At 56.3% G+C, this 18137-nt stretch overlaps 1 protein-coding gene across 18 annotated transcripts in view; it reads left to right on the top strand.

Moving 5' to 3' along the window:
- The window catches only part of CAMTA1 (calmodulin binding transcription activator 1), an 814545-nt gene that overhangs the window by 567409 nt on the left and 228999 nt on the right, over nt 1-18137 (top strand). For all 18 annotated transcript variants that reach the window (XM_074334131.2, XM_074334115.2, XM_074334121.2 and 15 more), the window contains one exon: nt 15109-15180. In XM_074334131.2, the coding sequence (XP_074190232.1) occupies nt 15109-15180 (72 nt within the window). The remainder of the gene's footprint in view (nt 1-15108; nt 15181-18137) is intronic.

Here is an 18137-nt window from a genome sequence, read left to right on the forward strand (position 1 = left end):
GCACACTGGGCACAGGTGGGACTGAATTATCCAGGTGCCTGGGGCTGCCGGCCCCGCCGCTTCACCACTGCCTGCGAGATTCAGCGCCGCCGTGCAGGTCAGCAGCATATTGGATTGCGACGCGTCATATTTTAACACTGCCGAATAGTTGCAGGCGACAGAAAACCTGTTTCTTTCCCCTTTTATACGTCCAGGAAATTTGTACCGCATGCAGCCTGCATGTCATTACACAACGTTAAAATATTACGTTCTCTCTTCCCAGAACTGCAGATCCATCACGAGGCAGGGAAAACTGCAGGCCCCAGGGCCAGAGCCCCTTCCACGGGGCCCAGAGAGAGCAGCTAAATGTGGGTGCCCCACCTCACCATTAGGAATGCAGCCCACGGCCCCACCCCGGGGGAGGCTCATCTCCTGGAGGCTGCAGGACAAGCTGCTGCTTCCCCTGGGAGGGAGGCTGGCGAAGGCGTTTTCTGGCCTGGGAGAAGCAGGTGTAATTACAGAGGCCCAGGCAGGACCCGCTGTTAGACAAGGCACACATCGCTGAGCCCCGTGACGCCCCCCACACACGGTGCTTAGGCTCCTGGTCCACAGAGGCCACCCTTCCCGCTTTGCCTGTCAGTGCGTCCAGCTGGCCTCCCTCTGTGGTCCCTCGTCATCCCTCCCCGCCCCCATCCAGTTGAGCGCCCCTTGACTTATGTTCTCACCCAGATTGCACCTCTCGGAAACTACAGGGGTGGGTTTGGAAAGCGGGTTTCCAGACCTCCAGGTCCTATTCGCAGCAGCTGTGGCTGCCTGGGTGGCCGAGAGCAGCTCAGCCCCGGGGCTCAGGCCAGCATGGGACCTCCCTCCCCACTGGCACCAGCTGGCCACCCCCACCCACCCCCGCCACTGCCCTAGGTGGCTTTCCACTCTGCCCTGGGGATGGCAAAACCAGTAAGCTTGTCACTGCTGGAAGCTCAGGCTCTGTTTCTCCTCAGTGACTTTTCCTCCTTCGGTCCTTGGCCCAACCAGCTTTCCCTGAATATTCAGTACCAGGACTGGGGAGATGGAGAGAAAAATAAGAAGCTTTCCAGTGGGGAGGGAGGCCTCCATTTCTTCCTTCCCTCTCCGTGCAGACTCCTGGCCAGGCCTGGGATGGACGGTTGAGTTCGGGCACAGCCTCTGCCCCATTGCCCCAGCAGGGCTGTGTTCTGCGCCCCTGTCCCCCCACGGCCCATCAGCCCCTTCCCTTGGCAATCCTGGTTTCCTCTGAGCCATTACCGAGGACCTCCTCTGTGCCAGGTCTTGTGCAGACCCCTGGGGTGCTGTCAGCAAAAGGACATGAAAGGGGAAGCCCATGCCCATGAGGGGTGGACATTCTCACTGAATAGAGCGGGGACTCCAAGACATGGGCAGCCCCCACCTTGGGGCTGAGATTAGGGCAGCAGATGTGCTAGGCGGAGACCAGCCAGCTCTTCCCCAAGATGGGAGCCCCAAGGGCAGGGTTGGCTGTGTCTGGTTCCCCATCAAAGGAATCCCCGGCTCCTCAAATGCCTCAGCACGTAGTAGGTGCTCAGCAAACATATGTCCACCCAGCAGGTGCACTGGCAGATGGGCCTGTCTCCTGGATCCCCACAAGTCCCTGAGACTGGGGCAGGTTCTCGAAGGGCTGGGTGCCCTGGGATCCCTGACGTTTGTCTATGCCTGGGCCACAGTTTTGTTCTTTAAAATTGAGGTGAAGTTGATACAGCATAAAATTAAACATTTTTAAATGAAAGGTTTAAAGAGGTATCTACCACACACACAACATTGTGCAACCATCACCTCTGTCTATTTCCAAAACACTTTCATCCCTGCAGAGGAGACCCCACACCATTGAGCAGTCACTCCCCATCCTGCTGTCCCCTGGCGCCTGGTAAACCTGCTCTCTGACTATGGATTTGCCTGCTCTGGACATTTCATGTAAAAGGAACCCGACAGTATGTGACCTTTTGAGTCTGGCTTCTTTCACTGAACTTAATGTTTTCAAGGTTGAGCCAAGTTGTAGCGTCTGTGAGCACTTCATTCCTTTTTATGGCGGAACAATACTCCTTTGTATGTCTGCGTCCCGTTTTGTGTACCCACCCAGCCGTTGCCGTTCACGTGGGCTGCTTCCGTCTTTCGTGAGGAGAGCTGCTAGGAACATGGGAGCCTGTGCTTGTTGGAGTACCTGCTTTTAATTCTTTGGGAATTGCTAGGTCATATGGTAATTCTATGTTTAACTGTTTGAAGGACAGTTTCTTTACAAGGTTCCAAAGAGCTTTTCGAATAGTTTTTCAATTGACTGGCGCTGCCAGGCTCCGGGGAAACAGAGCGAACACTATTCAAGGGACTAAAGTGTGTGTGTGTGTGGGGGGGGGAGCGCTGTGTTGTTGGGAAACAAGGAAAAAGTAGGTGGGAGCCAGGCCACATAGGGCTCCGGGGAGTTTGCACTTCATCCTGGGAGCTGGGAGTGGGTGCTGGACAGGACTGACAGTGGGAAGGTGGGAACAGATTCTTGCCTCCAAACCCCTGTCCTTGCTGTGGAGTGGGAGGGGCCCCTTGGCTGGGGGGGGGGATGGAGAGGGCTTGGGCGGGGGTCTTGGCAGTGGCGGTAGAGTGAAGGGACAGACGGGTGGGGGGAGCTCGCTGGCTTCCTTGGCAGGGTTCTAGGAGTCTCAGGCAGCTGCTGCTTATTGTAAAACAAGTTCTGGCTACTTGGAAAAGCGGGAGACAAAGGATGGGGGTGACGCCCCCCACGCACACACAGCCTGAGCAGAGGTCTGGGCTGGGCAGCTGTCCCCAGCTGCGGGGGGCAGTTGAGCAATACAGTTGTGATGACAGGATGGGGAGGGTGACATGGTGTCCCTGTGGAATAGCACCCTCAGATTCCAGGGGGAGGGTGTGTCTGGGGAAACCGAGGAAGCCTGTGTGTATTGAAGACCTCCAATGCCCCAGCCACTGAAAACATATTGTCATTTAATCCAACAAACCTGCAAGCTCAGGCTCAACATCCATCCGCCTTCTCACAAGGGTGCTGACATCCAGACACCACATTCCCCACCCAGAGTCACTAGCGTTGTAAGAAGTGCATGGGCGTGTCAAGCCCAGGTCCAGCGCCAACACCTGGGCCCTACCCCTCCCCCCGCCCCCAAGAAGGACAAGGATCAGATCAGGAAGGGCGGGGAGGGACCCCTGTGCCCCCCTCTGCTCTCTTCCAGAGGTGCCCAGGCCTGGACCACAGTGCTGAGCAGAAAGCTCCAGCAGGCTGGGCCTGAGGACATAGGGCTCTCTGGGACGGTCCCTTACCCCTGCTTCTCCCCACAGGGGCCAGGATGCTTCATAGCCCTTTATCCAAAAGAAGGGAGGCCTCTCATCCAAGGTCACAAGCCCTCCAAGCGCCAGCCCTGGTTCTGCTGAACCACAGAGACGACCTTGTGTGACAGTTACTATTTAAGCCTCACTCTTCTTCTCGTCATCATTAGCATGACTGTGATTTCCATTCTACAGATGCGGAAATCAAGGCTGGGGACTGAGCGAAAGCCAAGGTTCACAGCTACTAAATGCCCCTAGGGCTGTGGGAGCTCAGCGAGGATGACCGCAGGTGTCCTCAGCACACTTGGTTTCAGGGGGAGGGGCGTGGCTGAGCACACCTGCTGGGCGTGTCCCTGAGGTCCCTGAGACAAGCAGACTTGCTGCTCAGCCTGGCACCTCTCTGGCTGGAGCTGGCCCCTTGGCGTGATTCCGTTTGTCTGTGTTTCTGACACCGGCCCGATTGATCGCCTGATGACAGGGTGCTCCCCCCACAGTGGGCTCTGCCTGGAGGCCCTTTCTCTTTCGTAGGGATGTTTTTGTGAACTTGAGAAAAAACCGGGAAAAGGCCAGTTCCCTCTGTCCAGCCCATTAATTCTGCATGCTCGGGCCCGAATTAACCTTGGCAAGGCTTCGAGAGGAGAGAGTAATTCTAACCTTAGAAATCTGCTGATTAAAGCTGGTTTCAGGAATTCGATTCCACTTAATGTCTCGGCATGCAGCCCAGCTTCCCATTAACACAGCCACAGACGCGGGGCCTGGCGTTCCCGCCACCTTCTTAATAAACAAAGCCTCATCGCCTGTTTTAAGCAACAATTCCTTTGCTGGACTCCCTTGCTGCATGCAGCTGTGTGCTGACGAGTGCCCTGGCTACTTGGACGGTGTCGCAGGGGCCTGGAGGGGCGGTGCTGGAGCGAAGCAATAATTGCATCCAGAAATGCCGGCACTCCAGCCCCTGAGAGCTGAGCGTGGCAGGCAGAGCGGGCAGGCTGCTTTCTGGGCAGCACTTGGCCTGCATGCCATGAGAATGGCCCCTGGTGGCGTCTGCATCTCTCAGTCCCTGCTCCTTCTGGGAACAGAGCACCCAGGCACAGGATGAGCAAGGACAGGGGCCAGCTACCTGAGTGTACACAGGGAACCCCTAGCACCACAGGGCGCAGCCCCGGCCTCCCACAGAGGCTCTGTGTCAGTGCCCCCCATTCCTCATCCCTTCGGCTAAACCTGCAAAGAAAGTCCTGTTAAGAAGTGCCCAGGGCCAGGGGAAGGCCAGACCGGGGGTCCCTGTGGGAGTGCTTCTTCCTCCGCAGAGTCCTCAGTGCAGGCCACCTAGGAAAGTGGAGAGGGCTCAGTAACTGTTGTGGAGGGGAGAGGGGAGGGGAGAGGAGAGGGGAGGGAGGCCGTGATCAGTATAAACCACTTTGCAGATCAGTTCCAGCCACTTGGCAGGGCTCCAAGAAATAGGTCTCAGCAAATACACTTTGATGAGAGAAAGGAAATTTCACTTTATTTATTTATTATGTATGCCCGGTACTTTTAGGAAGTTTCTGAGATATAAACAGCCCGGACGTATTGAACTAGGACCAAAGAACAAGACATACACATATAGGGCAGGGCCAGTGGTGCTGGGCTGCCTGGTGCACGCAGCGAGGAGAGAGCTGGTGGAGCGGGCACCCTCGGCAGGGCCCCTGAGGGACCAGGTGCCAGGAGAGATTTCTGAGACACGAATGACCCCAGTGGCCTGGTTCCCAAAGCAGCTTTGCGCCTGCTGGCAGGGGAGATGCGGAGGAGCCCACATACTCCTGGCTGAGGGGCCCAAGGGCAGGAAAGCAGGCGGGTGGGGGCGCCCAGGCACCTGGACTGGACCCCCTCCCCCAGGGCTCCTGCCCTGGTCTCGGGGGTTGGAGACTCAGGGCTCCAGTCAGCTCCCTCGCTAAATCTCAATTTACCTTATTATCAATTTTCAGCCTCCGTTCCGTTTTATGCTCACTGAGCTGGTAATCCTGGGTCCCCCAAACAATAAAGCTGAGGCTCCAGACAGTTTATCTACATCTTCAGCCATGGTTTTCATGCCTTTGTATCTGAAAATTCATCTGAGTTTGATTGCCCTGCTCACTCACGTCCTGCTTACACTGCAGCCGCGTTATTTAGAGGAGCTTCTCTCACAGGCTTGCCTCTCCCCGGGGGAAGGGCTAGGTGAGCGGAGGCAGCGGCACAGGCACTGGGCACAGGAGGCTTCCTGCTCTGCGGTGGCCCTGGGGCAGAGCTGTCACCTCCCTGGTCCCTGGAAAGGGCCTGGGGTGAGGGGACGTCTCAGAGCCCACGCCGTCCCCTTACCTCCGCCCTTCATATCTTCTCTAGATCCTTTTTCAGCCTGTACTGTAAAGATGGTCTAGAACTTTCTGTGGAGATGTGGGGGGAGCCTCCAGGGTGAGGACTGAGAGTCTCTCTCCCTGGTCCACTGCACAGCGTTTCTCAGGGTTTCGCCCCACTCCTCACCCAGACCTGGAGTGGGGAGGGAGGGCCAGGGCCTCCTCCTTCCTTCCCTCAGGCTAGAGCCCACCTGCCCTCCCGCCCCGCAGAGCCCCCCCGGAGGGTCTCCTCGGCCCCCTCCGCTTGCCCAAAGACCTGTCTCCCTCTCCTGTAGGCCCCCCTTGAGATCCTGCCCATATAGGTGTGTGTGGGGGGGTCTCTATAGTCTCCTGGGGCTGGGGGCCCGCTGGCGGGGCCACAGGGTGGGTGCATACATGTCCCGGGCTGCCAGGTGCTGCCCCATGCTCCTGGCCCTCTCCCTGGCACCCTGCCCACCTGGGAGGGATGGAGAGTTGCCAACCTTATGAAGTTTGCTGCCCCCATCAGTTTCTCTCTGCCTCTCAATTCCTCCAGCTCTGACGACACAACCTCCGTGGCCTGGCTGGGCCACCTGGTGCCCCGTGTCCTGCAGTGTGTGCACCAGATCTCCTGGCCCATGAGACGAGGGTGAACTCCTGCAGTTCAGATTCCAGCCCAAACTCGTGTGACCTTGAGCAGGGTCTTGACCTCTGTGAGCCCCAGCTCCCACATCTGCAGGGAGGGGCTCATACCACCGCTCTTCCAGGGGAGTGTCTGGTCCCCCGGGGCAGCCTGAGCCTCTCCAGGGCTGGCATCTGTCCCTGTGACCCACAGGCATCAGGTTGGGGGGCCCTAGCCACGGTCCCCTGATACCGCGGCTGCTCTGAGCGATGCCATCGCAGATTGTCTTAGGAGAGAGGAGGCCGGGGGCCCGGTCAGTGATGATCTAATATTCCAGATCTCTCCTGTCGCCCAACCCCGGAGGCCGAATCAGACTACAATCCATTTAGTTCAAACTAATTTTAAAGCAATTCACTATTTAACAAGTTCTGAGGCCCAGTGCTTTTGCAGGCAGCATGTGAATTGAATCATTTGGTCTAATCTTAGATTAATATGAACCAGATCCTTCAGCGAGGACAGTCCTGGGAGCAGCCCGGGACTTCGTCCCTTTGTCCTGATGGAGGGAGGCAGGAGGCCTGACCCTCAGCCATTGGCGTGGACGCCTGAGTGAGGGTGCCAGGGGGTGGCATGTAGGGGAGGGAGGAGCCAGGGCTCTCGGCCAGGCAAGGGTGGGAGGGAGTCCTCCTTCCCCTCTTGCTAGCCATGACCTTGGGCAGACTGCCTGGTCTTCCCTGAGGATGCCTCTGTGCAGGACGGATGTTGAGCAGAGACAAGAGGCAGGAGAAACTCATGTCATCCCCCGTCATCCCCACGGGAGTTCTTCCCAGGGCCACTGGTTTGGCGACCTGGAAGGTGCTAGAGAGTTCTCACTCCCACCGGCTCTTTCAAGAGCTTCTCCTGGGGATGTGGAAACTATGGCACCAAAGGAACGTTTTTTAACCCCATCCTGGGAGCTCTGCCCACTCAGGTGCCTCCGTGCCCCACCCAGAATCCCAGGGCTCACAACCCAGGTAGGAAAGAGGTCCTGTCATCTCAGATCTGGAAGAGACTTTCTTGCCTGTTGGGTCACACTGGAATGATGGGCTCTTGCCACATAAAGTCAGCCCCACTGGGGTGGAGGAGAGCTCAGGGCAGACACCAGCCATGACGACTGGGGGTGGGGCCGCTGTGGGGTCAGATCGGAAGTTCTAGGGCAGAGCCCACACGTGACCCCATAGTCCTTCCAGGACGTCAGCCTCGCTGTGCAGTCCGACTGCTGGGGAAGGGCAGAGCCATACGCATCACAGAACCTTTACTGCAAGTTCGAGGCCACCTGCCAGCTGCTCAGCACAGGTCCCCTGGGGTTCGGCAGAACACCCTGCAGAGTCATGGGCTCAGTGTTGTCCTTGGCAGGGGAGGATTCAGACGGGGAAGCTGGGAAGGGCTGACAGGCTGCCCAGGCCATTCCCTCCACTCAAGATACCTTCCTGTCCACCAGCCTGGTCTTTCCCACCTGTTGGCCACCTGGCCAACTCCTTCCACTTTTGGACTCATCACAGATGTCACTTCCTGTTAGGTGACTTTGCTGACCTTCAACATGAAAAAGGGGACTCTTCTGTCCTCAGGGCTCCACCACACCCCTTCCCGGGCTCCTTGCCGTTTTGATCTAGTTTTGTTTGTTTGTCCGTCTCTCTCTCCCACTGGAGGACAGAGCCTCCGGCCCGCACAGAGCAGGCGGCTGGACAAACGTGTGCGTGAAATCGCCGTCCACAGCTTCCTGCTGCAGCGGAGCCAACTCAGCCCAGCCGGGGCTGCTCCTGTGTGGAGGGCTGGCGGCCGGCCCCGCACTGCCTCTCACCTGCCCCTGCCGGGAATACGCTGAATAAATGGACGCTGCCCCTTCATCACTTCAGAGCAGGATTAAACTGTTATCTTCTTGGTAGATTTTTCCTTCCCTTCTATTATCTCGTTTTCTGCTGTCACTTTCATACCAGGACACATTTTTAAAAACTATTCATCTTTGTCACGTGCACATCAGATTCAAGTGTTTGAGATAAACCAGGCACCTCAAAATCTATTTTCACACTGACTGCCTTGGTGCAGACAGTCCCCTTCCCAGTGGGAGAGAGGTGAGGCCAGAGGAGGCCCCGGGCCAGGCCCCGGGGGGACCGTGGGGGCCACCACCACAAGCCTCCCCCAGCTCTCAGCCTCCAGCCAGGGCTGGTACAAGACTTTGCAGAGGAGGTAGCAGTGGGACCCTCATAAAGGGGGTTATAGATGGAGATTTGCTGTCAACACCTAGTGTGAGGACCCCGCAGGTATTATCCTTGTGTCAGAGGAGGCTTTCTGGGGCGAAGAAGGGCGCTGGGGAGCGAGCTTTCCCATCACAGGCAGGGGCCTGGGGAGACGCTCGCAGACTGATTCACGCTGGCCCAGGTAGAGTGACAGGCGCCAACCTTCGAACATTCCAACTCTTCAAAGTGGAGCCACCTCCCAGAAATCCCAACCTCCACAAGCCATCTCCCCCCAACCCTGGCTTCCCCAAATCTCAGCCCCTGGGGTCTCAGGCTCCAAGGGTCTCAGCCAAACATGTCTGAACTGGACCCCACTCATATTCTCCAGTCTCCGCGCCCAGGAGAACTTGCTGTGATGAGGGGATGTTCCCGCCACCCCACAGGGTAGCCACTGACCACATGCGGTAGTGTGACCGGGGAACTCATCCCACTTAATCTGAATTGCAATTGGAGCCGTCACACGTGGCTCATGGCTGCCAGGTTGCATGTTGCCACCCTAGAGAGGCCTGTCAGGTGATGCTGGGGACATTCGTTCCCAAAATCCATGGAGTAAGACGCTGGGCTTGCTTTCCCAGATTCAGAAGTCGATAGCAATCCTTAGCTTTGGGGGTTCCCTGCTTCCTGTGGGAGGTAGCCCCAGAAAACAGAATGAGAAGGTCTTCCCAGGAAAGAAATTTCACGGGAGGCCAAGGCCACAGGGGTGTTCTGCTCCTCAGGGGTAAAGGGGCCAAAGCAGCCACACATTCCCAGGACTGCGCGGGTTGCTTTCAGCGCCTGGACCTTCCCTCATTGACTTCTGTGTAGTTAACAGAATGGAGGTGCCCACAGGCCTGGGAAGCCATGTTTTCATTGAGTGGCGGCTATGTGCCCAGAAGCCCTGCGGGCCGAGCACTGTGCCCGAGAGCTGGCTAATGTCACACAAGGCATTTAAGGTGATGGGCATCATGGTGACATCTGCCAGCAGGTGCCATTCGAAAGACAACCTCGGAAAGCTGCCCGGATGGCGGCGGGGAGACGCGACTTATTCCATACTGTCACGTGTGTTTGTTTCACGTGCAAGCTCTTCTTTTCCACGTGCTCGGCCTTCCTGGCCCCTTCCTGGCCCTGCTCAGATATTTACACGAGGTGGCAATTGCGCAAGGTTTATTGTGTACCTGCTACGTGGAAATGGCTGTGGGGAATTTTACAAAGGACCGTGTAATTCTCATTCTTTCTGATCTAATGGTCAGGGGTTGGCAAACTATGGCCCGTGGGCCAGATCCGGTTCACCTCCTACTTTTGTATAGCCTGTGAGCCAAGAATGCTTTTTACATGTTTTTAATGATTGGGGAGAAAGTTGAAAGAAGGATGACATCCATGCCAGGTGAAAATTATGCAAAATTACAAGGTCCATGAGTGTTTTGTTGGGACACAGCCACGCCCACTCACTGCCTGTCCCCTTAGGAGGCTTTTGCTCTAAAACGGCAGAGATGAGCAGTTACAACAGAGACCATCTGACTCCCAGGCCAAAACTGTCTACTATCTGGCCTTTTCCAGAAAGTCGGCCAACCCCTGTGAATGGGAGAGGCAGGACTGCAGAAGTGGAAAGCAAAATGACAGGATAGTGTGTATAAACCCCAGGCAGAGCCACATCCACACGGCTGCCCCACGACCCCCATGGGTCATTTCAAGGGACTCCTTCCACTGGCTGGTCAAGAGAGGCTTCCTGGAGGACGGACGACCTGAGATGGACTCAGGCTGGGTGGGGTTTGCATGGCAGTGGGACTGTGCAAGGAAACGTGTGGAAGTGGGAAGCACAAGGTCTGCCTGGGGACAGTGAGTCAACTGTTTTCCGGAGCCAAAGCCAACAGTGGCGAGGACGGAAGGAGGGCTGAGCTTGTACCTGAGAGTCGGGGCGCGGGGAGGTTGGGGGAGGGGAAAGGAGGGAGAGAGAGAGAGACGGAGAGATGGAGAACCAGCCATGTCACGTGAAGCCACTGAGAGCTGGGCAGAAAGCACCTGTCGAGTCCCAGTGTCCCGACCAGTAAAGCTTCGTTCGCCACACCAAGGCATTCCTGTCTTTGGCCATCGGCTGCTAAGCCGTGCTGGACCCTCTGGCATAGGGAGCACCCCCCTGGCAGCTGTGTCCGTTGGAGAGAAATACATTTGAGGAGATTTGTGGCTGACGCTCTTCGGCAATGTCCTTTTCTTCGTGGGAAATGTTTATTTTGAACTGAAGGGAGCTCTTGTTTGCTATTGGTTTCCCCTGTAATTCTATCGTTCCTTTTTATTTAAGAAGGAAGAAAAAGCCCTATAGTGTCATAAAAGCAATTTTGAGTATTTAAGAAAAATTTCTTCCTTGCGCAAGTGTCATGAGAAAGGGAAGCTGCTGGGCCTTAATTCCCTAAATGTGACGAATTTGAACACTGCTTTCGTCTGCAGGGTGACGCTCTCCTGAGTCTGCTATAAGTAGCTGGCTGCTTTCTCTGTTTCTTTCTTTGTGTACACACATGAACAGGGGGCTCATGGCACGCTTTCCTGTACGCACCTCCACACGCGTGTGCATCACACCTCACACTCACACACACACACGCGCGCACACACACACACACACGCACAGCTGTTCTAGCAGCCCCAGGATGTGACTCTCCCTCCAACCACATCATAAACCCCAAGTGAAAAGCTCAACCCAGGGAGCCCCTAGGGAACCCCCAGAGCCTGATAAAAAAACCACCAGGAGTTTGTACAACACAGATTGCTATAGACAAACTTGATTGCTTTTTTGATTAGTGGGTAAAGGGAATGGATTTGACACGCTGCCTAGTGAAATAGTTTGCGATTAACTCCCAGTTGGCTTGGTGGGGACATTGTCATATGGGCTGGAAACTGGCAGAAAGGCTGCAAAGTGAGGCTGATGGTGACAAAGGGACCTGGCGAGGGAGCCTGAGATCCAGGGAGGTTTCGGGTTGAGTGGTGAATGAAAGGGGAGAGGGCCTGGGGCAGAGGGCACTCGGCGGGCAGGCCGGCCATGCCCTCTCAGCATTGGCAACTCCAGCCACCACCCGCTCCGTCTACCTGAAAGGCTTCGCTCTGCACTGATACCCACTCCCCAGCCTCTCCATCGGCTTCCAATGCCAACCCTGTGCCAGTGATGCCCAGCTGTTTCCAGCCCTGACGGAGCCCCACATCTCTGCAACGTACTTCATTCTGTGTCTCCATGGGGATGCCTTACGAGCTCCTCAAAGTCACCAAGCAGAAATCTGAAATCAGCCCCTCCCACCAGCCTGCTGCACCCCCAGCATTCCCTGTCCCAGGGAGTGGGACCACCATGCACCTGTCCACCTGGTCAGAAAGCCGGGGTCATCCTTACAGCTGGCAAACGTGGCCATTTCCCTGAGCCATCATCGCCCAGCCTCAGCATGCCGCCCGGTGCCCCAGCATCCCTCGGCTCTGTTCCCTGGCCACACTGTTGCCACAGTGAGCTTCTGAAAGGCTCATCTGATCATGACGTTCTTTCAGTCCCCACTGCCCCAGGCTGCAGCCAAACTCCCTGCGATGGCCCCCATGCCAGCTTTGTTTCTCCTACCTGGCCCCTCACCACCCCCACCCTGCACTTTACCCTGTAGTCCATCCCATCGTCTGTCCCTCCATCTGTCTGTAGTTGGTCCCTCAAGCTCAGTGTGTTCCTTCTCACCTCCCGTTCCCCACCTGCTTTTCCTGCCCCTGGAAGCATTCCTTCCCCCCTTGGCCAACCCTGCTCATCCCAAAGTCCCCAGACTCCTTGACCCCATTTCACCTGCTCTGGACTGTCCTGGGCAGCAGCTCTCAACCCTCACAGCCACCCAGGGGACAGGACGGGGCCGGTGCCCATTTTACAGCTTGGAAGGACAAGGACCCTCCGGCTGGGGACAGCAGGTCTCCCTCCCCAAGCAGGGTCCATCTCTCCGGAAGCCCTTGCATGCTGACTGCAGCTCACCAAGGGCACATCCCCACAAGGACGCTAAATCAGCGACAACCCTTTCAGCACTAAATGTAGAGCCATTATTCAGGATGGTTTTGGGGCGTGTGCGGCGTGTCTTACCAAGTCCTGAGACTTCAGAGTGTCTCAAGCAAAAATTATACACTTCCTGCCTCGGGGTCCTTTCCTCTACCAGGCGGGACCCATGTCCTGGGGGTGCCACCATGGGAGAGCGTTGGCCATCTTTCAGAAGGTCTAAGGCTCCCAGTCCAGGGAACAGAAGGGCAAATGAGCCCCCATTGTGCTGAGTGAGGGCACACGGGAGGGGCCCGACGCCCTTAGGTTTCTCGAATCCTTGGGGTGCTCTGGGGGCGCTTTCCCTTCCTCCCTTGCTGTCTCTGACGTGGATTGCTCCCGTCAGGGGTCTGCCGCCTCTCCCGCCCTCCTAATATTGTGCTTTTCTTCTGCATAGACCAGAGACATGGGATCACCAGGTGGTTAGAGTAAGATCTAAAAATAGCGGAACGAGGTTCTGAGTGAGGCCCTGCGGGTTCCTCTGATTAAAATGCATGAGCCCTGATGTAGAAACGGCGGTTTTTCTTTCTAACATCATTCTGCTTCTTGGATAGTTCTGGGCAGGGGAGGGTGCTAGGGAGAGGGGGGCAGGGGTGGCTCGGCAGAGCAGGCGTGCTTTCTTCTTCTTGTACATGCTCATGGAGGGACGCACAGGTGTTTGGTAAATTCTCGTAAATTCTCTGTGATTCCTTAAAATGAGGTTCAAGGACACTGCAGCCCAACCCTGATGCAAGGTTGTGAAGTGAGGGGGAAAGTGTTGCAAATCAACCGTTTTCTTCTCAAGCTCAACAAACAGCAGTGGGAAGAGAGACAGGTGAAGATGGGAACTCGTTTCAGTGTCTCAAGAGGAATGAACAGGGGGAAAGAACAGGTGTGAAGCCTTTTATTTCAAAGGGACGGGAGAGACTTCTCACAACAATTTATGTCTCCCTCCATTTGGCTCATTCTGTGAGTAAAAGTCATGACACTGCCCCGGAGAGCATGCAAATTCCAAAGGAAAAGAGCTGATTAAAGTTGCAGGTGGGTTGCTCATTCGTTGCAACCAAACGCTTACAGAAAATAGCCAAGTGTGAATCGACTCTGGCAGGAAAGAGTGAGTTATCAAAAATTAAAAAAGCAAAAGAAAAGTGTGTTGAAAAGTCAGGAAAGAATATTGCTTTCTTAATAATAAATACATTCCGTGGGCAAGAATTGCAAGGGAATCGTTTAAATTAATTTCCGCTTTGTTTGTTTGGTTTGTACGGGGTTTAGGTCCCAGCTGACAGCAATCTGTAAAAGTTCTAACACATTGGAAATCTGATTTTCTTGCAGCCAGAATCCCACAGTCCAAAATGATTTCTTTCAACTCTGCTAATCAGACAGCCAGGGCTCAAATGGACTTCTAGTCGAAACAATTCACATTTGGTCTTTTTGGGGGTGTGCAGAGTATCTGATGAAAGCTTTAAATGCAGAGCTGCTGGCCATTTCTCTGAGTACTTGGTGTTGGGGGGGGTGATGACGGTGAGATTAAAATGATGAACAAGGAGGTGAGCAGAAGACCTGGGCCACCCTTCCCCAAGGCTCTGCTGGTCCTGCCTTCCCTTTCTGCCCCACCCCTTCTGGAATGTGTGCTTTGGGAAGGAGCTGGAAAAGAGGGCATTCCGATTTAAAATTGGAAGCTAAAAGGAAAAGGCCAAATCCCCTCCCACTCAGCCGCTCCAAGTGGGATGGTGAGAGGGCCCTGATTAACGTGTCCTTAGCCCTCTCTCCCCACCTCTGCCTGCAAGTCCGCGCCCATAATGTGCAGGGCTGTGTGCACAGGCCACACCCCACGAAGCACAGCGGCTGCCCTGACTGTCCTGCCCCACCCACCTGAGGTCTCTGTCCCTCCGCAGCTGTTCCTGAACTTGAATTCCCACCCATCTATTCCTTGTATCCAACCTGGCTCTGGCTATTTTCCAAAACTAAATCCACCTGCAAAAGATGCAAGTTTATACTTAGGACAAATAAATAAGTAAACTGTAAATAAAAGCCAGAAAGTGGGGGTGTGTGCAGGCACCTCTTGGGCTCTGGAGGTCAGTCCTAGAAACGGTGCCCCCCCCCCCTCAGCTCCGTCCCCCACCATCCAGGGATGCCCGGCCATCATGACGCTGCTGGGCTGGGAAAGGCCTAGGGTGTGCGTGTATTTGAATCAATTTCGTAACCTTCAGGTCCTCCCCGCACACCAAGGGAGTCTTAACCCAGGCTCTGTGAATGAACGTCACAGAGGGCAACACCAAGCCCCTAAAATTATAGGCCAAAATGTGCACTCCACCGGTCCCTGGCTTTTCTGGGTTCTCACATGGCTCCACGGCCCCCAAAAGGGTAAGCACCCCCACTGCCCATCCCCGTTTCCCAGCTGTGCTTCTTAGAGACCATCCCGGAGCTTGTTGTTGGTCCTGGAGCCAGACGCCAAGGCGCCTGCCCCTAGGTCTTCCCCGGGCGCTGGTGGTGTCCGTGGCCCTTGCTTGCTCCTGGTCTGTTGCGCCGTCTTCCTCCCTTCCTTCCCTCTTTCCAACTGAATTCTCGTTTTTCCTTTCTCCCTAGTGCTTGTACGGCTGCTATGTCCATTCCTCCATCATCCCCACCTTCCACAGGAGGTGCTACTGGCTCCTTCAGGTAGGTGGCTGGGACTGGATTCGCCTTGTCTCTGGTGCTGGGGAAGGGTCTGCGGAGGGAGACGAATGCGGTGGGGCTCCCGCGCGCGGCGGCCCGGGCTGAGGTGCCCTGGCCGGCTTTCCTAGGGTCGTCGGTGGGCGTGTGGCGCTGAGGCCAGCTGTGCGGCTGGCTGGCACATTGTCAGGTGCCAGGAAGGGGAGGAAGCCTGGTGTGGGGGGGTCCTCGCCCACCACTGAGAACAAAGCCCCACCGGGTGTTTCCAGAGTGCCTCAGTTTCCTCTGGGTGAGGGCAGAAAAGAGGCCGAGCATCGTGACCCTGACTGCGAAATGCCTGTCAGCTGAAAGCTGCAGTCATGTCCTGGGGAGTTAGTGGTTGGCACGTGTGGAAAATCAGCTTCTGGAGGCATGCCAGGTGTAGTGGCATTGATTGGATGGTTGTTGCGAAAGGGGGAGCCCCTGGCTCAACCGGAAGGAGCTCTGTAGTCGACTGGTCATGTCTGCGGTGTAGCGGGTGGAGCAGCTGCGTGGTTGTCACCGCGGCCTAGGGAGACCTGGCTCCCAGGTCTCTGTCTATGGTGGGTGCACAGCCTCGCTGAGTCAGGCCTGGGACAGCGCCCAGGTCGCTTAACCTCTTGCCGATGGTGGTCACTGGTCACTGGTGGTCATCTTGCCTGGTAGAAGGTGCTGCTCCGAGTGGGAAGGGCCAAGGAAGGCACCTAGTCAGGCTGGGTGTGGCTCCTCCTCAAAGCTCGTCCTCTGACTTGCAACTGGCACCATCACCCCACGTTCTTCCTACTGCCTCTGGCCTTTCCTGCTGTGGGTCCCCCATCTGCATCCACTGTTCTTCAAGTTCACCAACCCCTGGGCTCCAGTGGTTTGGGGGCTTCTGAGACCTGGGGGTGTGGTTGGGAGGAGCCTGGCAGATGGGAAAGTAAGCCCTCCCCCCCCCTTCCCCCCCCCACCTCCCACCGCCCTGGCACGTGTTCAGAGAGCAGTCAGCCACACACACCATGGAGCGCAGAGAGGCCTCTGGTCCCAGGGAAGGGGCCTCACAGGTGTCTGTGGGGCCCACAGTCTGGGTGTGGATGTCAGGGCTCTGCCCAGCCCCCGCCACGAAGCCCTTTCTGTTCTCCGTCAGTTCCCAGAGATAATTGTCTATGGTTCAGCAAGTTCATTAGCGGATGATGCCTGAGACAGGCCGATGTGCTGATTTGCAAAGATACTGCTTCCCTGACACCTTGTCCTGTTGTCAGTTTCCTGGGGTCTGCCTCCTTTGGAGGTCGGCGTGGTAGCACCTGGTTTTCTAATTGCTCGGTCCTGCGTCCTTGTGAAAGGGACCTTCAGGTGATCATGGGATGAAACTTCCCCTGTCTGGTTAATAAGAACGCCGCACCCAAAGCAGTTCTCTTTTACCTGGCTGCAGGAGGGGCTGTGGGGCTCCACTTTGAGAGCAGAGATCTGGTGGGGTTAGAGCCCGTCCCGTGTCCCCAGGTTCAGACTCTGGCTGCACACCCCAAACAGCCTGGGGCCCTCGTGGACTCTTCCCTGGGCCTCCCAACCCCAGGTCCCTGTGGGCTTTTTTCCTTTTTGGTTTTCATGCCCCCATCAGAACACGTCAGCGGCATGTTGCCCCCTCTCTACCCGGCCAGGCACTGCCCTCCTGTTGGAGCAGCGCCCCAGAAGCCAGGTTCCTGCCAGCTGTCCCCTCCAGCAGCCCCAGCTGTCTGCTTTTCAAGGATGCTCCCTCCCCTCCAGGCCTGCTCTCCCGCACCCACGCCTCCGCCTGCCTCCTCTCATTCCATCACACTCTTGTGGCTTTTTAATTTCACTAAATTTACTTTCCTGGAATCAGACATCATCGGTCAGCCATGGGGTCTGAGCTTATTACTCTCCAAACTGGATACCCATCGTTTGGGCACCTCGAGCCAGGTCCCTCTTAGATTTGGCTGCTCCTGCCCTGTTTCTGAGACGCAGCGAGAAGTAGGACGGGTCCCATTTCTCTGTCCCGGGGCCCCGTCCCTGGCGCTTCAATCCTGGCCACTGTATGCTGGAGTGATTCCTGTGTATCTGGGTTTGTTACCTTCCAGCCTGAGTCTCCCCAAAGTCCAGAATCACAGGATCCGGTTTCTTCAGAGCTGATTTGCCCCCCCCCACCCCCAGGAAAGTGGTCACTTCACCCCCTCTGCTGCATCCTCGAGTGTCACTCTTATTTCTGTGACCAGGTGACAAGGGGGAATACACACAGGTGTGGGGGGCTCCTCTCCCCACTCGGTCTGGCCAGTAGGAGGTTGAGGAAGGCCAAAGCAATTAGCGTGGTCACGTCCCACGCAGAGCCGAGAGCACACGTGCTAGCCAGCACTCAGGGCAGTTTGCTCTGGTGCTAATTACACCACCAGGATAATGACGATGTGGCCGGATTTCATTTCTCTGATATTAAATAGGAAAGGAGCCATGAGACACTGCCCCAGATGGAAATTAGCCCAAGTTTGTCTCTGACACTAATTACCGAGAGAATGGATTGGGTGGGAGTGAAGGTGTCAAGACAGTGACAGCGGTAAGAGCTGAGAAAGGAGGTAGCTTGGTGCCAGCTGAGCTCCAAAGAAGCCAGCCTGGTCCCCTGAACAGGACAAGCAGCTGGGAGAAAGGACAGTGGCCGTTGCCCAGGGTGTGCAGGGACAGTGGCCATTGCCCTGGCTGGGACACGGAGAACCTTCCAGAAAGGAACGGGGCTTGGAGGAAGAATGAGGAAGGAAGGGCGGGCTTCTGGATAAAGGAGGGTTTCTTCAAGGAGCGGCCCCACCTGCATCCGCGGCTGTCCCAGCTCAGTGGTGGCCGTCGCCTGCCAGTCAGCCTCCTGCCTGAGAGCCTCAAACTGATACCACTTAGCACAGCAGGGAACACAGGCCTGGGTTTCCTCTCCAGTCAGACTGTCAGCTCACCGAGGGACGGACCTGTGT

The sequence above is a fragment of the Rhinolophus sinicus genome, chromosome 14, assembly GCF_057876585.1.
Source record: "Rhinolophus sinicus isolate RSI-liver-muscle chromosome 14, RSI-T2T, whole genome shotgun sequence".
NCBI lineage: Eukaryota > Metazoa > Chordata > Mammalia > Chiroptera > Rhinolophidae > Rhinolophus > Rhinolophus sinicus.